Source organism: Vespa mandarinia, chromosome 1 (genome assembly GCF_050613455.1).
Source record: "Vespa mandarinia isolate Hongniang chromosome 1, ASM5061345v1, whole genome shotgun sequence".
In the NCBI taxonomy this organism is placed as follows: domain Eukaryota; kingdom Metazoa; phylum Arthropoda; class Insecta; order Hymenoptera; family Vespidae; genus Vespa; species Vespa mandarinia.
Window position 1 is genome coordinate 2,381,663 of NC_140810.1, and position 22,130 is coordinate 2,403,792.

Below are 22,130 nucleotides of genomic sequence, written 5' to 3' on the forward strand. Positions count from 1 at the left end.
TTATCTTTATATCGTATCACAATTGATCGTATTAACCAACGAAATAAATATCGCTCAGTGTGAACAGATTTTAATAATATGAATTGCGCGCGCATGTTTCATGGCGACTGAATCGTGCGTCCACTCGTTGAAGTGTAAAAATTGCTCTAATTTTCAAACGTTTACGTTAAGTTTCAGTGACAAGTCAATTTGTTTCTTTCACCATAAGTGCAATCAAGCAATTGAATTTGATTCCATTACCAGAGTTTTATACAACCAGCAAGACGAAGCTCAAAATGCCATTGGTAAGTCTATCATTCTTACCATTTACATTTTTTTTTTGCACTCCTTTTATTCCTATGAATTTACATGTGAAAATATTTTACTTATTAATTTATTTTCTATTGGAAATGATGCATTTCAAAGATATATAAATTATTCTTTAAATTTAATAAAAATAATTACATTAGCTGTAATAATTGTAATTTCCTGACTTAATTATTGGGTGCGGTTTTAGTGGTTAGATAGGATATCAACTATAAAATAGCTAAGTTGATTTTTCAAACAATTAAATTTATATTTTTTTTTTTTGCATTATAACTAAAATCTATATATATATATATATATATATATATATAACTTTGCATATATACTATATTTTACTATATACTATATGCGTATATGTTTTAATCAAATCATCATTTTATAAAGATAACTATTCTGCTATATAAATATAAGCATGTGTAATGACAATAATTTAATAAATACTAAATATAGACGAATTATGTTTAATAATATAAAAAGTAGATCTATATAATGTTTTTTATAAAAAATTATATTATATTATAAATGTATAAATATAAATATTAATTTATAGGGCAACCACGCTGCCCTCACTCCTTTAGAAGATATGTCAGCTGGAAGAGGTCAAGCAGGTGGAGGGTCTCTTCAAAATTGTCAAAAAGTTTTTATACAACGAGATTATAGCGAAGGTACAATGGTTAAATTTCAAACACAATTCCCTACAGAATTGGAAAGCAGAGTACGTAATATCATAAACCATAACAGTATGTTATTATTATTATTATTATTATGATTATGATTATTATTACTACTACTATTACTACTACTAGTACTATTACTACTATCATTATATTTTAATTTTTCAACTTTTAACAGATATATTTAATATATTTAAATGCATATATATTTTTATTAATATTATATATATATCTCTAAATATTGTTGATTTTGAATATATTTGTACTAAAATTATTCTCAAAGGTATTTAAATTCTTTTTTTTTTTCTTAATATTTGTGCTATATTTTTTTTTTTTAAATATAGCTGGACAGACAGTCGTTCGAGTATACAATCAATCAATTGAACAATTACTTTGCCGAAGCAGAACGTGCCAGTTGTTCAACTTTCTGTGAGGGCTGCCTTGCTTGCCTTACCGGTTATTTAATCTTTATATGCACTGAAACACATTATGAGAAGTGCTTGCGGAAGGTCGCAAAATTTGTTTGCGAACAGAATGATAGAGTTTATAAGCCACGTGGATTATTGTTAACAGATCCAACAACACGTGGTCTTAGGCTAATAGAAATCTCTGTATTAGACAGACCTGCATCGTGACTGCATGTTAGCCGATCTACGGAATTCTTCATGTGACCCGCGCATTTCTGCCGTATTGCCAGAATTACCGACCTACATGCGCTGATGAGTGTCTTTGGACACAATTATGCAGCACTCTGACTCATTCAAGTTGGTCGTGCATAATTAATTTTTCATAAAAAAACTAGCAGAATTTTAAACTATAACTTGCACAATTATTGTAATGAAATTCATGTGCAATAAGGTTTAGCTCTCTTCGAGTCTAACTTTGTACTTAGGTTTATTGAACATAAGTATATATCAAAAGGACAAATTATTGCTTCAAAGTTATGAAGCACGTAAAGTCATATACATTTACTCAAAGCAAGAATCAAAGTATTTGCCAAGAGAATCTCTAAACCAAAAAGAGCAAAAAAAAAAAAAAAAAAAGGAAAAGAACAAAAAAAAAGTGAAACTTGAAGAAACATTTTCTCAGAGCTTACGATTCAATGTCAACGCACGAGTTTTCATATTCGTTAATTGTTTTTGTTTCTTTTTTTTTTTCTTTTTTTTTTTTATTTTACAAATATGTAATTGTTTTATCAAGAGACTCGTGAAAAATTTATTCTACATATTAGAATAAATGACCTAATACAAGCACATGGATATAAATCACAAAGCGATGTGTAAGACTATAAAGAATTATTTAATTTTTCATGATCATACATCAGAAAAGCAGATTTCATATAAGACAGATCATAAGAGATTAACATATCCCTGTTTTATCATTCAGGATATAGAGCTGGTTGCTGACTGCATTTATTCGATGATATTCATGGACGTAATCTACAGTCTAATCTATGTTTATTGTAAATCAAATCAACAAACAGAGTTTAAATTTAGATATTATTTGAATTTTCTATCGACTGTTAAAGAACTTTGACTTTATACGTTCCAATCTTTTATATGCATTATAAGAGAGATTCTAAGTTCTTCCCCTTCCAGGAGAAAATATCTTCCGTAAACTGTAAATCTTTTTATTTATTTATTTATTTTGTCTTTTTTTTCTGACGAGGCATAAGTCGACGTATTCTTCATTGTTTTTTTTTTTCCCCTATTCTTTTTTCTTTTTTATTAAAATACGTATGTACTTGAATTTGAAATTCACTCGCCGTAAAAATAATTCCTACTTGTAGAGAAAAATTGAGAGAAAAAGATAAGAAATGTAATATATTTGGTCGAAATTACTGGCACACAGGTAATTAATTGCGCTAAGAACTCCAAGGATTGGCTAAAAGGGAAATGATTGTATTTTGAGGTGATAAGTAGGATATATATATATATATATATATATATATATATATATATATATATTAAGTTAATTTTTTGACGTATATGACATTGTGATCAAGGATAAGCATATAGTGTGGGCGATGTGGACAGGCGTCTCGACGTTGTCAAAATAAAAGAATCTTGCATTTCGAACGATTACAAAGGGAGACTTGGATTTTCTTTTTTTTTTTCTTTTTTTTTTCTTTTTTTTTTTTTTTTTTTTTTAAGTTTAGCAAGATCGTTAGGTTAAGGCTCTAATAATCGTCTGTGAATAATATATTTTTTTTTCTCTTTTTTTCCGGAGTGTGGGAGGGGGTTTATTACTTTTTTTTTTTTTTTTTGTTAAATATATATATATATATTTTTTTTTTTTTTACTGGTAGATTACGTATATAAGTTACAGTGATCTCAAACGAAACAACGATACATCACGTGTGGAATCTTTTATATGTCGTATCTATAACGATATGCCGCGGTTATAAGTTGATAGCGTGTTTAAGAAAAAAAAGAAAAAAAAAAAAGAACGGTCATAAGGATAAATAAAATAATCGCAGGCATTATATAATATATAATCGAGATGTACGAGATGTTATACACTTACCTCTCTTCCGATAAAAAAGCTAACGGTCCTGAAATACAATTTTCTCGTTCAGGATTAGTTCGTTCACATTGGAAAGTATATAAATACCGTGTAAATCATATTGTGGCAACGAAGAAAAAAAACAAATAAAAAAAAAAAAAAAAAAAAAGAAAAAAAAGAAGAAGAAAGAAAGAACTATAGACAAAAACAAAAACATATGAAAAAGAAAAGAAATGAAACGAAACGATACAAAAGAAATAAAAGAACGGGACCCAGTTTTCTTCTCTAACGATTTATCGATTCTTCTTATCATTCCTGTGCACTTAATGATAAGAATAAAGCGAAACGAGTGTCGAAAATTTTTTTTCTTTCTTTGGAGAGAGAGAGAGACAGATAGAGAGAGGGAGAGAGAATGAGAGAGAGCGAGAGAAAAAGAGGGGGAGAGAAAGAGAGAGAGAGAGAGAGAGCGAGAGAAAAAGAGGGGGAGAGAAAGAAAGAGAGAGAGAGAATAGATGTTTTCTTTTTTTTTTCTTTTTTTTTTTTTTTTTTTTTTCTTTATTATCTATATTGTATTTTAAAAAAATTTTTTTAAAATCAAGAAATCGATGAGAAGTCTTTACTTCGTTCTTACCATGCACAAACCTGATAAACCTTTGCCGTTCCGGCAAATTAAAAATCTGTTTAAGCGAAGAAAGAGATTCGTGATCAATTTCAAACGAAATCTTTCTAAAGGATTACCTATATATATATATATATATCGATCGATCGATCGATCGTTCATGATCGTACTCGGATAATGTGTCCTAAATAAAGTTCGAAGGAAGTGTCAATAAAATAATTTAGTGAACTGTTCATATATATATATACATACACACGCACGCACCTTTGTACTAAACGTACAGAAAAAAGAAGAAGAGGTTTACATGATTTACAATTAATTTGATCAATAAAATATTTCACGAACTGATCATTTTATATATTTTAAACATGTATATACATGTATATATATATATATATATGTATATACCTATATATATATATACATATATATGTAGAAGGAGTCTTGCATGATTTAAAATAAATTTGAAGGATTCTTTTGTTTATCGTTTTAACATTTCTTTTCTTTTCTTGATTTGACGTGAACGATACCAAAGTTCCTCCTCATTGATCATGATCGTAAATCATGCTTTTTCTCTCTCTTTCTCTCTATCTCTCTATCTCTATCTCTATCTCTTTTTCTCCCTCTCTTCCATCCTCTCTCTATCTCTCTATCTCTATCTCTTTTTCTCCCTCCCTCCTTCTCTCTCTCTTTCTCTCTCTCTCTCTCTCTCGTAGTATTTCCGCCGTGAACGATCTCGTCTTGATCCTTGGTCACAATGGAAGGCGAGAGATTACTTCTGCGTGATAATGCGACGCTGCGAAAGGAATTTTGTATTTTTTTATTTTCTTTTTCTTTTCTTTTCCTTTTCTTTTTCTTTCCTTTTTCTTTTTTCTGTTGTTGTTGTTGTTGTTATTGTCGAGAGAGAGGACAAAATGGTGTCACTGCCATGACGCACGTACGGCTTCCTGGTGCACATTTCAAAGTCGATTTAAATAAAGGAGACTATACTGGTGGACGACGTTGTTTATCTATAAAACTTTTTTTGAAAAAGGCTCTAGTGCGCGCATTTTTCTCTTTTTTCAACGTCGCAATACCACAAAAACATATGTATGTAAGTTAGTACGTTCTTTGCGCCTCTAAAAATGAAAAAGTAAAAGGAGAAGAAGAAGAAAAAGAAAATAATAATAATAATAATAATAATAATAATAATAATAATAATAATAATAATAATAATAAAGAAATTGTAAATATATATAGCGAATCGATCGATCGATCATCGACCATGCGAGAAGCATCAAGAAAAGCAGCCGTTTGTTATACTTAATTTAATATAGTAGGACCAAAATGATTTTTTCAAACGCAATGATTCAATTACTGTACGGGACTAACTTCGTATAGTCCGCGGATATTGTAATTTCTAAATGTTTTAATAAAAAAGAACAAAAAAAAAAAAATATCGTAAAAAACTTCTTTTTTTTTTGTTTTTTGTAAAAATTTCTAATATCGGACCTTGTGTGTGTACGATAAAACGATCGATATTGTTTCGAGTGCTATTCTTTTTTATCCTTTCGTTTCTACCCCCCTCTCTCTCTCTTTTTCTCTCTCTCTCTCTCTCTCTCTCTTTTTTCCTCTACCTCTCTATACAGGGTGTCTCATATTAATCGATTGGATACGAATGTGAGGAAACAACAGGTACCGCCGTGCCTTTTTAAAATGAAAATGGAAGCGTTTCGATCAAAATTTCAATATATATTTTTACGTTGGTTGATTTAATTCTCGACCCTCTGTATATGTATTTATGTATAGGTACATACATATATGTATACTCGCTAAAATATACATCTTATGTATATATCTTTTTTTTAATTAATTATTCGCGTGTAACAACGTCTCTGAATAGTTATAATGTCGCAGTTATGTTTATCAAAAAGACTAAAAATCAATCTTGTGTGAAGGTCATCCCTGTGAAATTTTTTTCGTTGCATCGGATATGAACGATGCAAGTGTGTATGCATTTTTTCTTTTCTCATTTTTTTTTTCGATAAGAATTAATAGTCAAATGTGGACGATTGATTGACACTGATTTCTCTTTATATATATATATATATATATATATATATACATATCTCTCTCTTATACATATATATATATCTTTCTCTCTCCTTCTTTTTATCTCTCTTTTAATTTCCTTTTTTTTCATATTTTTTTTTTTTTTTATGGAAATCGCGTAAACGAAAGTATCGTTAATTGTGTTAAAAGATTCCGATTTCTTTTCCGACATTACGAATTTATATTTATTTTTATTTATTTAATTTTTATTTCCATTTCCCTTTCCATTTTTTTCTTTTTTCTTTTTGTATCGACAAACAAGGAAACGCATAACAATGGGAAGTACGTAAATAGAAATAGGGAAATAACAGGGAATAATGGGGGCGGAGGGTGAAGGGGAGCGTGGGAGAAAGAGAAATGAAGTTTACATCTGTCTCACGATTTCTCGATCACGATCGACAATATTATATAGCAAAATTGAAATATTCGGAATAATCGATAGACTTCGTACTCTATGTCGTCATTACTAAAAGTAGTATTTTTCAATTTATCCAAGATCAAAAAACACACACAGAGAACGCACACAAATACATACACATTAGTTAATTTCTTCCCTTGTCCCATTTGCAAGTCGTTATCGATTACTTTAATTTCCCTCGTTCGACTAGATAGAGCTTAGTAAGAATATCGAGATATAATACAAAAAGATTGTCAAAATCGAATGGAAATATGCTCTTACGTCTTTTCATTCATGTTACATATCGAGATACAAACCGATATGTAGACGTATCTCATCGACCATACATTTTCATAATTATATACGCATGTATGTGTGTGTGTGTATATGTGTCTGTATGTGTGTGTGTATATGTATGTATGTATGTATCTATGTATGAATGTAATATATAGATATATGTATATACCTAGTCATATCTCGACCAAGTATAATTTCTAATTTCTACAAATGTACTGTCTTTCTTTTTTTTATTTCTTTTTTTTCTTTCTCTCTCTCTCTCTCTCTCTCTCTCTCTCTCTCTCTCTCTCTCTCTCTCTTTCTCTTTCTGTACGACGTATCCATTTTGAAAAAGAGAAATACAAGTCCAGCTGTTTTTCTTATATTAATCATTTTATAGAAAGTTTCACACATTTCAGCACAAAAAATCAATGATATTGGGCGGGCTAAGAAGAGGGATGGGGTAGGTATGGATAGGATACGACGACGGTGTTTAATAGATATCGTTCGACCGTCCAAATCGAATTTCCGATCGTTCCCGATTCTATTCTATTTTGATTCTGATATTTTAAACTCACGGAGTAAAAGTAGTCCGTCTCGTTGGAATTGTTAGAACGAAATCACATCGTACCGGTTGCTTTGTCGTTCGATGATCCATCGATCGTTCGACGTAAGAACGAACGACGTTGGATATTTTTTCTTCTTCTGTTTTGTTTGTTTTTCTTTTTTTTCCCTTTTTTTTCTTTTTCTTTTTTCTTTTTTTTTCTTTTTTTTTTTTTTTTTTTTTTTTTTTTGGAAGGACAAACATCATTCTGGTATACTCTCTAGAGTAGTAGTCGTGAGCCGTCAAATGAGAAGACAAAGTTTATTACGACTTTTCCTTTCAGAAATCAATACTTTTGTTTTACTAGTGTCCTCAGAATTAGTCTTTACGTAAAGTGATTTACTTAGACGTTGTCTGACACCTTTGCTCAATGTACGACCTCCTTTCCTAAGCGAGGTGAGTCTAGCTAATGCTGATTTTTCTTGAACTTGATCCTTTCTATCGGGATGGGTACAGTTCAAGGTCGTTACAGTGAACTCGATGTCCCTTGGCTCGTAAGAAACAAACTCTTCGACTGGTTCTTCGATGGTATCGCGATCTATCCAAGTTAATCCCATTTCAACTTTTTCCGCTAAATCCTGCCAATGTCTTCTATTCTCCTTGGTACCTTCGTAAAGTGGCATAATCCATGGAAACGTCTCCGCCATAACTTTGTACAACGGCATACATATCTCGTCGATAAAACCAACTTGCATCTGCGGCAATTCGTCTCTTCTCTCTCTATCCATCATCGCTACCGGCTGTTGATTCAATTGCAATCGTTCCAAATCACCCTGATCGAAAAATTCATCGGCGACCAATTTTGCTACTCTATGTTGAACTTCCCAAGGTTTCGCTATCGCGCTAACATCACATGCTGTCATCATCATTCCGCATAACACTGGTGAACAAAGTTAAACATAAATTATTACTTAAAGGTTATTACGTTAGGATTTACGTTTAATAGATGGTAACGTTAAAAAGTTAAATTTATATTTATGTCTAATCAACGAATTAATTCGATTAAAATAATAGAGAAGAGAAAAAAACAAGGAAAAGGAAAAGAAGACGAAAGGAAAGAGAAGAGGAAAAGAAGATTAGTTTTTGATTGATACTAACATTCCTTCTTTTCCTCGCTCTGCCAATCAAATTCACCATCGTCGATCAGCTCCATGAAACTATTCTTTTTCTTAAAATACATCGCTAGATCCGTCGAAAGTATAGCACTCTCGACCACCTTCATAACTCTCCTATAATCTTCCATAGAAAGATTTTGAAAGATGTTATTGCTATCCGAGTTCAATATCATGACACATTGATCGAAATGATGATGTTCCATAGTACTTGTAGAGTACAAAATGGCAAGTGGTGATTCCGTTTTCGTTTGGAATGCATTGTTCGTACCACGATGATCAAGATCATGACAGAGACAGGCTACTAGTAGTCCGAGAATCTCAAGGTCGGTCATGAATTGTTCCATTTTACCTGTTTTCAGCATTGCAAACATAGTTTGTGCTACGTTTAATGCGTGTCGCCAGTTATGATATTTCACTGGCCTGAAATATGGTAATATTTATTTAAAAATTCATTCGATCAATGACAAGAGAAAGAGAAAAATAAAAGTTTACGTATACCTGTAATTTTTCTTCACGCTTAAAATCCACCTGCAAAGGATATCATAAGGGATGTGAAATTTATGAATAAGATTGCACTGTTTGAACATTCTTATGGTTGCTCTGCACGTGTCGTCGTCTGTTAAATCAAAATCCGTAAAGGTGAAGCTGTAAAGATTGAACTTTTCAGCAGATGGAATAGAGTCAGAGGTTAACTTCAAAGCGTCGTCATTATTGGCCGTCGCGTGATAACTAAGACATTCCAAAGCGACTTTTTGCTTTGCCATCAGTTTGCAAGCTGATTCGTACATTTGTGTGTTGTGTATACCAAGACCACAAAATATGGCAAATGCTTCGAAAATGGAGACGTCAGAATCGGTGAAGGATGTACCATTGTCCTATTTATGAAAAAATATTTAATTGATTAAATGAATATATTGATAATGAAAAATAATTATTCGAACGAATACCTTATTAATCAATTGGGCAACACCTATCACAGTTCTTTGACCATTAGCGATCGGCATACAGAGGATACTTCTTGTTGATTCCTTCTCAGTTTCCACAACATCTTTCTTCAACCAACTTGTAACATCCCCTATGTTGAGAATTTGTCCAGTAGCTGCGACGTATCTTGCGATTTGACCCAATGGACTGGAAAGATCATTGGTACTTGGTCGATACACCCGTGCCTCTTGGGTTTCGTTATCCATTTCGAAGATCATAGTGAACTTACTGCTTTCGATCGAACTCTACGAGACGAATAATAACGTTGTAAATTAAATCATTTGTACCGATTAATATACCGATAATTCTCTCGCATAATATATATATATATTATGTAAAAATATATTTTTAATATCACACACGTATATACATACAAATATATGTATATATGTACCATTCGTATTTTACCGTTATTAGCTTTATCTATCTCACAGATATATCGATTATTTCATAATAGTTTCGAAGGCTTACGTGCTGCTGAAAGATATCCTCCATATCGATGTTATTGCTCTGTGCCGTCGTTAAAGGGAAGATAATGATCAGACTCGAGAATCATGAATACGTGTACCATTGTACTTGCTTACCTCTCTCCTGGACAATGGTTTTCTGTTTTCTTGAATCGATTTACTGGGTCGCTCGACGATCTTTTCGAGATGACCCTGAAATTAAAAAAAAAAAATCTTAGTTATCTATCCGGTGTCCTTCCTACGAAATGATTCTATATCTTACGTTTAGTATCATTTTATATTTAGATATATTTACCGCCTCGCCGCAATCCAGATCGAGCAAATAAACCGCACATCTTTCGCACTTCAGCAACTCTTTTGCTTCCGTCATAATCTTCGTTACCAAACATTCGAGATTGTTTTGCTCTTCGAATATATTCCTCGCGAGATTAAGTAAAATTTGGTTCCTCCTATATTCCTGCACGGATAACTCAAATAGTTGTGCATTTTGAATTCCAATTCCACAGAAGGTTAAATATCTGCGTGAAAAAAATAGATAATATTTTTCAAAAATATATTTCAAAAATAACTCGGCCTTTCTTTCTTTTCTTTTCTTTTTTATTTTTTAATTTTTTTTTTTTTTTTTTATCTACCTTTGAAATACTTCCACGTCTTTTTCAGTAAACTCGTTGCTTCCATTGGTCTTGTTGATGATCTGTGCGACTCCAATAACGTCACCCTCGTAATTACAAATAGGCATCGATAGGATAAGCGTTGTCTTGTAACCTGTACGCATGTCGATGGCACTATTGAATCGTGGATCCTAAAAATTCATAAATTTCTTTCTATGTTATTAGAAAGAAAAACGTGAGTTTCAATATGTGAAAAAAATAATCAGATTATTGGAATAACAATACATTAACATTCTTTCCTTTAAATTTCTTGATAAATCGATATACAAATATTTTTGATATTGAAGGAACAAATTTCTTTATTTTTTTTTTTTTTTTTTTTTTTTTTTTCTAAATAATTCGATAAAGAAAAAGAAATATTTCAAAAAAGTATCGTATTAGTTGCTATATCTTCGACTTTTAGATAAATCAATATTCACATTTGCTGGCATATTTAAACCTGAGATATATTAAAAAAAAAAAAAAAAAAAAAAAAATGAATAAATAAATAAATAAATAAATAAATAAATAAATAAAAAGAAACAAATTTCTCTTCGAACTCTCACATCTAACCTTATAAGCATCCTTTATGTTGATTATCTCCTTCGTTTCAGCTACGTAACCGGCGATACCCACGCCGAAAGGTATCTTTATCTCTTCATTTTTCGCACGTTGAACAGCTTCCTCAAGTTCTGTATCCTGAGTAACGTCAAAAAGTTTAGCAACCAAGTATCTATCCTCGAGTGGACCTTTTGCAAGAAAGAGACTTCCTCGATCAGCATAAGTAAGTATTCCAACGTTGACCAAAATTTTGTGACAAAGTACGTTGATATCCAGCTCGTTCGCTACGTCCCTTATGAGTTCCATAAATAGGTCGCTTTCGTCCAGTCTATTGAGTTCCTCTCGGCGACCCATTAACGATATAGAAGCCCTAAAATCCCCAAGATGTTTGAGATAGTTATTACGTGGTAACAAAAATATGAATCTACGGATGAGTTATCGTCCGGCTATAAAATAGACATAGGAATTATATTACTTGTTCCTTATAGTTCCCATGAACATTCGATTTAAACACTTATATAAAGAACGATACCGAATTGAATATTTGATTAATCGATTTTATTTAAAACATTTATATGAGAGATTGATTTTATACATTTAAGATTTTATAGAATATAGATCGTATGAAAAATGCTTTATATGTTATCAATTTAAAGAAGATTTATCTTTCGATCATTTAATATAACATTTCTCTAATTTGTTTATTGTAATTTTAATGTAACTTACCTGCTTGGACTTCTGCTACGTTTAGCCGGTGAACTCGTCGATAGCCACGTTTGAAAGAGATCGGAAGTGACGCTGTTACGTTTCGGTCGATTCAAAATACCTTCCTGGTCTTGACAAGAAGTTGAAGTTATTGACTTTGTACGTTCCAATCTTGGCGTTTGCAATCGTTGTCGTAATTCCAAACTTGCCTTTTCGTATAGCCAAGTCTCAACTACGTTTGGATGAGCCTCCATGTATCTGTTTTGTTTTCAGTCATGTTATATTTATTTATTTATTCCCTTCATACGTCGAAACGTTGATAAATCTTTTCTTTTTTTTTTCTTTTTTTTTCTATTTTTTTTTTTTTTTTTTTTTTTTTTTTTACCTTCCAACCCTGTCCATCGTCAGGCCATCGTCCTCGTCGTATTCGTGTATTGTGTCCTGCTGACAAGAGATCCTTTTGGTCCTACAGGGCCTCCTCTCACACTCCTTTATATCAGTCTTCATACTTGTACTTAAAGATAATTTTGATTCCTCTTTATCGTTCTTCGTATTCACTTGAAGATTTATTTCCAAATGATTGTTACTTTCATCACTCCTTTCCGATGTTCTCGAAGAGATCCTCATAGTTTCAAAGTTCCCAAGATTGTTGTTATGATTTACCTGTAACGTCAAAACGTAATAACGTATAATGGTGGGAACAACGATCAGAACTGATTATCTTGTCAACGCACATATATATATATATATATGTGTGCATAGGTATGCATTTTACCTCCATTCCCGTTGCTTCCGACAATTCCTCTTCCATTTCGTCTTCAGTCTCCATCTCACCTGTACCTCGTTGATCCGTCTTTCATTAGAGATTTCCTTTTATACTTTAACAAAATTTTCACGATTATATTAACGACGGAAAGTTCAACGTTTTCAGGAAGATATCGATCCAATATTTTGGTCGACTCTTTGTTACCATATATTTCTTGATTTTCAAGCCTAAAAAAATCGATTAGTCCAGGTAAAGTTTATATAAAGATTTAATATCTTTTTTTTTTTATCATGGTATAAGAATATTGTTTTTTTTTTTCTTCCTCTTCTTCTTTTCATTTCTTTATGAAAGAAAAGTCATTAAAAAGAAAAAAAAAAGAAAAAAAAGAAAAAGAAAAAAGGAAGACCATACGATTGGATTTTTACATAGGAGATGAAACAAAAGAATAGTAAATGGTGAAATCCATTTCTTGAAGGATAAAGTGACTAAATCCTCTCGGCTTTCACGAAAGACATTTAAATTTCTCAAACCTCTCCTGCCCCCTTCCCTCTTAAGGGTGGAGTGGTAAGGTCGATGCTGTCTCACATGAATTTCATACGAGTATAGACATACGCCTATATAATCTTCCATTTTTCTTCATTCTTTTATTTTCCATTTTTCTTTTCTTCATCTCTCTCGTTTTTATTTATTTTTTTTCTCTCTTTTTTATTTTATTGTTACTTTTATTCCGGGTATAACGACTCGTCGTGATTAATCATAGAATTGTGAAATTATTCGTGATATTTAATATTAATTATTAGGAATTCTATTGGAAAGAAATAAGATGGGAGTTCGCCGTACTATCATTGATTTATCCCTATCCTATGTATTTTTCTTGTTGTTTTTTTTTCTTTTTTTTTTTTTTTTTTTAATGATTATATTTTGTTAAAATTTTACGATTTTATTTTTTCAAATCTTTTTTTACATTGTCAATAAAATATCAATATATATATATATATATATATATATATAGAAGGATTGTATCTCGATAATGAACTTGTAACTTTAATCATATCGATCGTCATAATAATCAGTCAGATAATCGGGAACGTGTATTTGAAAAAAGGAACAAAAGAGAAAAAGAAAAAAGAAAAGAAAAAAAAAAAAAAAATAGAAAAAAATAAATTGGCGCGATATGGTTTATCGATCGATCACGATAACAAAAGCATAGTGATAAAAATGTATACCTGCAACCACCTCGTTACAGTTACACCGCATCGTTCGTGTTCGTTTCGAAGGATCTTCGATTAAATCGACTCGTGTAAAATTACACAGTGATAAACACGGACACACGTACACGCACAGTAAAACAAACAGTACACGCTTTTACATCGAAGTTCATTTACTATTGCTTTAGGAACTCTACTTTAATCGACTTTATTTTCAATTTTACCGGTAAAATCACATCTGCAATCACATTCCTCGAAGTTATTAATTGTTTTTAACACATATCACCATTACTGTTATTATTATTATTATTATTATTATTATTATTATTATTATTATTATTATTATTATTAATATTATTATTTAGGAGAGATCAAATCGTGATAAATTTGTGCGATAAAACATTTCGTCGATTTTAATGACAAGTTTTTCGCACGCCTGCATCGCATTCTTCCAACACGTGTCTTGGTCCATATATCCTCTCGATTTTGCTCGTATCGTAGAGAATATTTCCTTTCATCGTCATCATCGATCATTTTCTTACTTTTTCCCTGTTGGCTTGAACGACGTAGAAAAAAATCTCTAACTTTCGTATTATCTCATTTTAAGAAAACCCGTTAGATTCTATTGAATATAATTAAACAATTCAAAAGATAATTCTAATAATCGTCGTAATAGATTATCACTATATTGTTTCTCAATGATAATTTTCCCGCGTTATTTCTATATCGTTGCAATATCGATCGTTCATCGAGGATCTCACACATTAATCATTTCAATTCGAAGACATTCTAAATCACGATTAGATAAAAAAAAAAAAAAAAGAAAAAAAGAAGAAAGAAACAAAGAGAAAAAAAAGGAAAGAAATCATTGAAACACAACAACACTATAAATTCACATTCGATGACACGTTCGCCAGGTTTTCTTCTTCGAAGTTCATCTATTCTTAATCTCTCTTTCTCTTTCTCTCTCTTTCTCTCTGTCTCTCTTTCTGTCTCTCTGTCTGTCTCTCTGTCTGTCTCTCTGTCTGTCTTTCTGTCTGTTTCTCTTTCTCTTTTTTTTTTCTTTCTCTCTCTCGTAACTCTAACCTCAAGGTCGGAGGAGGAAAGAACGAGGATCGATCCTCTCTCCTCGACGATCTGGAGGCGCGAATACGATAACGCATACTGTCAACGAATTCTTCGACATGTCGAGAGATAGGTACTCTCTCTCTTTCTCTTTCTCTCTCTCTCTCTCTCTCTCTCTCTCTCTCTCTCTTTCTCTCTCTCTCTCTCTCTTTCTCCTTACGGTGAATTTGATTTTGAGGAAAGAGGGGAGATTTTGGGGGGATATGTTGTATTGGTGATACTTTTGGTGAAAAAGAGAGGAAGAGAGAGAGAAGACTCGGAGGGATAGCCTGGACCGAGCGAAAGCTCCGAGCTTACTGAAGGCAACCCACCGATGGGTGTTCTTCAAACACATCGAGCTTGCCCGGTTACGCTCTCTCTCTCTCTCTCTTTCTCTCTCTCTCTCACACACACACACACACACACATACGAGAGACTCCGCTGCTACCCCTGAAGCTTCCAACGGATAGAAAGAGGAAGAAAGAGAGAGAAAGAGATAGAGAAAAAGAAGGAGAGAATGAGAGAGAAAAAGAGAGAGAGACTAAAGGAGGGAGGATACCGGCTTCGATCGTTCGTCTTTGTGTATATATGTGTCTATGTATGTATGTATCTACGTATATATGTTTGTGTGTGTGTGTGTGCGTGCTCGCAAGCGCACGTGTGTTAGTCCAACTCTGCGTGGAACGCGCGTGTCGGGCTTCTCCGCTGGAAGATCGATAGTGAACGGAGGAGAGCACGGCTCCCGGACACAGCAGCAGCAGCAGCAGCATCATCGCCATCGTCCCACCGTATTCACTTTCTATCCTTTTTTTACTCCTCTTTCTCCATCTCCTTCTCTATCTACCTATCTACCTACCTACCTACCACCTATCTACCATCGAGATTTTCCGCCTAAAATTTTCCAAAACCCTCATGTTCGATCTCTCTCTCTTTCTCTCTCTCTCTCTCTCTCTCTCTCTCTCTCTCTCTCTCTCTCTCTTTCTCTCTCTCTATGTATATATATATATATATATATATATATATATATATATATATTATCTTTATCTCTGTATCCATCTCTATCTCTTTTTTGTGTTCGTTCGTTACCGTGCTGAATCGATTTCAACCTGGAGTCCCGGATTCGATCAAATTTTTATCTATGATCCTAGATCTTTTCTCCTTAATTAGATTCGTGATTAATTTTCATTAACAAATATATTCGTCGATCATTGATAGTGTTAGATTTATAAAGTTGGAATTTCAGTAATTTTGACATGAGTTTTACTCTTCTTTTTATGTTATTTTTATTAATTTCCTTTTGTTTTTTTTTGTTTTTCTTTTTTGTTTTTTTGAAATATGTGTCTCCGAGAAGATCTATCGATCTTCTGATGTGTTTCATTTTGGAAAAAATCGTTAAAAATTATCCTGGTCAATCGTATATACCTTTTTGTTTTAAATATAAAAAAAAAAAAAAAAAAGAAAGAAAAAAGAAATGAGGCATTAGATTTCCTACGTAAAAAATAATGTCTTGTATTTCGTCTTGCAATTAGTAATATCGTTAATTATTTGTATAGTAGAGCAAAGGTGTTCATTATGTTAAGCATCAAAAAATTCGTCGTCGTCGTCATCGTCGTCGTATCCCGAAATTGTTCCTGTCCTTTGATTCGAGGGCTGCAACCCTTAAGAGGGTCATTTCTCGCTACCTATCATAAAATACAATGTTCGAGTGAGCACGTAGGTGGGCACTTTGTCAGGGACAACGAAGAAACTCGCCGAGGGTTCACAGTTTGGATCGTGGCCAGCTGACTTGGAATTGGAAAATAGTGTCGCGAATATTTTCTTCTCGCGATGGCGATATTTCGGTGTAGAAAAAGTAGAAATTTTTGTCGTATTCCATTAAAGAGAAAAAGAGAAAGAAAGAATGGAAGAAAATAGACGAAAGAAAGAGAGAGAGAGAGAGAGAGAGAGAGAGAGAGAGAGAGAGAGGGAGAGAGTCAGCTCTCGAGATGAAATCGAGAGACACGTTAATAAAAAAGAAAAGAAAAAGAAAAAGAAGAGAAAAAGAAAAGGGATGACAATATCATCTACTTTTTATTCTAATCGCCTTTCGACATATTTTTTTCCTTCCTTCTAGCTGTTCTAACTACTTTCCTTCTTTCTTTTCTTTTCTTGTTTTTTTTTTCTTCTTTTTTTTTTCTCCTTGTCAACCTGACTCTCTTTCGTTTTCGATTAAAAAAGAGAAGGATAGAAGAATGACGTGTTGGGTCATGGCAAGATCTCGAAAATTAACGAGCATACTCAAGTTTCTTTACTGCCGCAATGAATCACGGAGATTTTGAAATTGCCTTGATTTCTTTTTTTTTTTTTCTTTTCTCTAGACGGCGAAAAAAATTGGAGTGTAGAGAAAACACAGAGAGAGAGAGAGAGAGAGAGAGAGAGAGAGAGGAAGAGAGAGAGAGAGAGAAAGTGAGTGAGCGAGTGAAGATTAACTCATACTTGCATATCCTACATTTGATACATCAAAAATTGACGTCTTTTAATATTTACTGATAACATTAATGCGATCTAAATATTTCAAATTCAATTATGAATAAATCATGTGTAGGCAAAGTAATGAAGGTTAAAAAAAAAAAAATACGAAGGGACTGCTCCCTATGTCTCTCTTTTCTTCGCGTATTTTATTTTTTATCTTTTGTTTTTTATGTTTTATTTTTTATTTTTTTAATCTTTTTTTATTTCTCCTTTTTATATCTTTTTTATTTTTTATTCACCCTAAATAAAAAGAACTTCCCTCTTACGTTCGATAAATGTCGTCAATGCGATAAGCATTGAAGTTTGCTTCGATGTTCGTTCGGGAGACTTTATGTGTAAATAAAGTATTAAAATTTTGTTCGCCCACGATACTTCTTGATGACGGTGATAACAATCGTCGGACGTCATTAACATTTCTTAGAATTTTCATATAAAACAAAATTCTTCATACATCGTTCAATTCCATTCTATACAATTAATTCATATATTAAATTAGTATAACAAACAGATATAGATTTCATAGTCACTTGTATTATTTAAAAACAATACACTTTCTAATATTATAGAGATCGCTGATAATAAATTGCAACTTCGTGTAATTTCAATAGAAATTTCTTGTTGAGAATTTAAGAGATGATTTTTTTTTTCTTTCTATTTTTCTTCCCGTTTTTCTTTTCTTTTCTTTTCTTTTTTTTTTTTTTTTTTTTTTTTTTCTTAAGAAGAACTTCGTCTGTTCGATGATAAATGTGAATTTTCCAATGAGTTTAAATAAACTTGACTTTCTCATCAAAGATCGTCCTCCAAGTTTTGAAACTTTTCGTATTTCATCAGACCTTTATGGAAAGTGTCGTAATCCTTTTCTTTATCCTCCTTCGATAAAGATTCTTTTTCTCTTAGAGCAAGAAATAGAAGTATCGGACAATAGATTATATTTGCCACACCTATGATCCTCATGACCCATCGAAATCCAATTTCCCTTACCAACTCTCCGCCTGTGATTGGTCCTTCGATAGAAAAAGATATAAAAAAGTTCTTTTTTTTTCTTCTTCTTCTTTATCAGAATAAACTTCTTTTAAAGAAATTTTATTTTAAAGAAAGTTGAAAAAAGTTTTCAATATATATATAAGAAAATATTTACCTAGAAAATAAGCAAGGCTTACAGCGACCTGTTGAATCGAGTAAACGGGGCCGTAATTACCATTTTGATCAACTAAATTAGCCAACAATGGTACCAAAGCAGCATCAGCTATACCAATGCCCAAACCCATTCCAAAATGTGGAAATATCAATTGCGACATGGTCATTGCCGATGGTATCAAAATGGCGCTGATGCCAACCAGTAGCATGGCCAAGATGGCGACTCTACTGCGTCCATAACGGTAGGCCATCATACCAAAAAAGTTTGTGCCTATTAAATATCCAACGCTGTCCGGTATGAAGACTGTTCCCAGCTGCCATTTCTATAAGGAATATAATAATATTAAAATGAATGTATTTTTATTCTTCATGTAAAACTTTATTTACCTTAGGTTTTATATGGATACGAAGCCAAATTGGTAAACATGGTTCCAATATAGCCATTGGTGAAGTCGAACACCAAATTGCACCAGCGATTATAATAACAAATGGATCTGATAATAGTTGTCTCCAGTTTGTTTCATTGTTGGACGACTTACAGGATAATAGAATCATACATTAAAATCAAATTGATTTTAAATCTAATTAAGATTATAGAGATAAATAAATTGAATAAAATTTAATTAAGATTATAGAGATAAAATTTACTTCTAAATTAAATCTTATTAATTAAAGCTTACCTCTATGTCAGTCTGAATGTCGAGTGTTGATATCTGCAAACCTGTTGAAAGAAAAAAAAAAAAAAGAAATACGAAGAATTAACAAGAGATAGAAAAATGTATGTAATAAGAAAATGAAGTGTCTGTTAAAGAAAAGAAAAAAAAAAGAAAAATAAAAGAGAGAGATAGAGATAGAGAGAAAGAAAAAGATAAAAAAGAGAAAAGTAAAAGGAGAAGTTAAAAATAGGATACTCCTGTACATATCAAAACGACGATGAGGCAGGAGACCAGCAAAAATGGTGCCATCTTTCCTTCCAAATCATAAAGAATAGAACCTATCGGATATCCAAGAAGAACACCCAAGGCGATACTTCCAAGAACGAATCCCATGATCTCTGATCTTTGATCTTCTTCAGGATATTGTGAGGCTACCAATGACATCCCGGATACACCAATGCAAGCCGATGATATCCCTTGAATGCTTCTTGCCAGGAAAAGTATTTCATATGTTTGTCCAAATGCAAATACTGTAAAAAAAAATAGAAGAAAAAAAAAAAGAAGAAGAACAAATGATTCCAATTTACACTGAATTCTTACGTGAATACTTTCGGCGATCAATTGCCTATAATTTTAAGAATTATTGATATATTTCAAAATAAAAAAATGTTGCTATCATCGTCTAATTATACAGCGTTCTTACACAGTGCAACCAATAAGAGACAAAGATTTCCCAGAAACAAAGGTCTTGCGTATCCAAAAGCACCAGTGAAACTTCCAACAGCTGGATTAAGAATCAATTGGACGAAAGCCTTCGAACTAAGAAGGAAACCAACTTTACCATTCTCATCTTCGATAGCGCTGGTACTATTCTTTCCATCGAGGGAACAAAGATAATCTGGGATGATCGGCACTGAAAAAAAAAGAAAAAAACAAAGAGTAAATAAATAAATAAATGAATAATCATATCCATTTTCGTTAGCCCTTTCTTGTTAGCCCTTAAAAAAAAAAAAAAAGGATTTCTTTCAAGAACGAAAAAATACCATCATCAAGGTGTTTGTACATTTTTCTTTAGATTATATACATATATATATTTTATATATATATATATATATATATATATATACAATGTAAGAGGATATTTAGTAGAACCTTTCGTATTTACCGACCACCGTTAGAAGCACGTTGTCTAAGAAGAGACTAACATACACTACTGTCACGATGATCATGCGAGATCTCTTCAAGTTCTCCAATGTCATTCTGACTCATGGATGATGTCGTAGAGCTTATTTTTTATTTAGTTCCTTTTTTGGCCAAGAAAATTCACAAATTTGTGTTCTCAAGATCGCGTGGGTAAATGTGGCACGTGTTGTGATCGATCGTTCAAAATTATGATTTCCAATTCTTCGATCGAATCAATCACACTATTTTATTCTTATTATTATTTTTTTTTCTTTTTCCTTTTCTTTTCTCTTACTTTTTTTTTGGTCTTTTGTTTGTTTGTTTGTTTGTTTTTTTTTTGTTATTTTTGTTATTTTTGTTATTTTTTTTTTTTTAATTTTTTTTTTTTTACGTAATTGTATTATTGAATATACCGAAAAAAATTCGTTTCCTTGGAAACATAAATCTCGCTTTTCGTAAGAGCATTCTAAAGGTAACTGAAAAGCCGAACACCCACGATCAAGCTTTTATACGGTCTTTCGAGCATGCTCGTCCTTGCGCAGAAGCTTTTACACATTACGTAGGAGAAGGGCTCGAGGATACTCGCGGCACTTTCACGATCCGTTGCTCTTCTCGATTTATCATTATTATATACTTGCTTATCAAGGTACACCAGCCATCCTTGCTTTCTTATCGAGCTTAGATACTTATGACTCGCCATATGATCTGGAAAGTAAATCGTGATATTGATAACGTGAAATGTATAAAAAGGGATGAAGCCGAATATGATTTTTACTTGCTGAGGAATCGATCGAAATAAATTAAAAAAAAAACAAAAGAAAAAAAAAAGAAAAGAAAGAGAAAAGTAAAGAAGAAGAAGAAGAAAATTCTAATAATAATGATCGCAATGGAAATGAACATTGAAAAAAATTGTAACGTTCGTTTGAAAATATTTCTGAAAGGTTAAAAATTTTTTACATGAAAAACGTCAAATAATCCTATTGCAAAATTTCCATTTGTATTAATTAAAACTTTTTTTCGCGAAGAATTAATAATAAATATACTTTGAATCCTTCGATGGAAAACATTTGGTTCGCATAGTTCTTACGGCCCTGTCATCGATATTTTCCCGATGGGACATGCACCTGTGCCTCGATTGTAAAATTACGATCGACCATAATGCAATTTTGGAAGGGGGAACGAATTGATTCTATACTCTGACGTACATGGGACTACGTTATCTTCCTCAATGTGGACCATCTCTCTCTCTCTCTCTCTCTCTCTCTCTCTCTCTCTCTGTTTCACTCTCGCATACTCGTTTTACAACTTTCGTTAACTTAATTTCCTACCTATGCGAGTCTATAATTAAAGTAACGTACACGTTATACCGATGAAAATGATAAAAAAATATTTTAATAAACACGTTTAATTATGTTTCAAACATATTTTATTATAAATAAATAATTAGATTGCTATATATATATATATATGCAGATTGATATTAATTAAGAAATATTTCATTTGTTAGGAGTAATAGAAAAAAATTATATATTAATAAAAGTTTCACAATTTCATGAAGATAAAGGACATCGATTATGAACAGAAGAAAGTAACGAACATTGAATATTCAACG

The 22,130-nt window shown here is 32.1% G+C and overlaps 3 protein-coding genes across 5 annotated transcripts; 1 reads left to right on the forward strand and 2 right to left on the reverse strand.

Moving 5' to 3' along the window:
- The first annotated feature begins 64 nt into the window (after positions 1-64).
- LOC118446046 (golgin subfamily A member 7) lies at positions 65-5,316 on the forward strand. Its single transcript, XM_035876208.2, has 3 exons — positions 65-284; positions 857-1,021; positions 1,325-5,316. The coding sequence occupies exons 1-3, from the start codon at positions 276-278 to the stop codon at positions 1,613-1,615; spliced, it is 465 nt and encodes a 154-aa protein (XP_035732101.2). The 5' UTR covers positions 65-275; the 3' UTR covers positions 1,616-5,316.
- Positions 5,317-6,218: 902 nt separating this feature from the next.
- Positions 6,219-15,339, reverse strand: Pde6 (phosphodiesterase 6). 3 transcript variants are annotated; one of them, XM_085658208.1, is made up of 14 exons: positions 15,214-15,339; positions 13,947-14,166; positions 12,730-12,947; positions 12,340-12,617; positions 11,976-12,212; positions 11,262-11,619; positions 10,671-10,840; positions 10,334-10,556; positions 10,156-10,230; positions 10,043-10,081; positions 9,535-9,816; positions 9,086-9,462; positions 8,571-9,007; positions 6,219-8,352 (listed from the first exon to the last, which is right to left on the reverse strand). In XM_085658208.1, exons 3-14 carry the CDS (start codon positions 12,781-12,783, stop codon positions 7,715-7,717), a joined length of 3,168 nt encoding a protein of 1,055 aa, XP_085514334.1. In that variant the 5' UTR covers positions 12,784-12,947; positions 13,947-14,166; positions 15,214-15,339; the 3' UTR covers positions 6,219-7,714. The 3 variants fall into 3 exon arrangements, with proteins under 3 accessions (XP_085514334.1, XP_085514332.1, XP_035732086.1); XM_085658206.1 differs by having other exon boundaries at positions 15,015-15,332; XM_035876193.2 differs by having other exon boundaries at positions 12,730-12,832; positions 13,947-15,332.
- A 2,941-nt stretch (positions 15,340-18,280) lies between these two features.
- LOC118446043 (synaptic vesicular amine transporter) lies at positions 18,281-20,743 on the reverse strand. Its single transcript, XM_035876204.2, has 7 exons — positions 20,502-20,743; positions 20,040-20,249; positions 19,600-19,866; positions 19,361-19,401; positions 19,068-19,214; positions 18,682-19,003; positions 18,281-18,547 (listed from the first exon to the last, which is right to left on the reverse strand). Exons 1-7 carry the CDS (start codon positions 20,593-20,595, stop codon positions 18,330-18,332), a joined length of 1,299 nt encoding a protein of 432 aa, XP_035732097.1. The 5' UTR covers positions 20,596-20,743; the 3' UTR covers positions 18,281-18,329.
- Between the last annotated feature and the right edge of the window lie 1,387 nt (positions 20,744-22,130).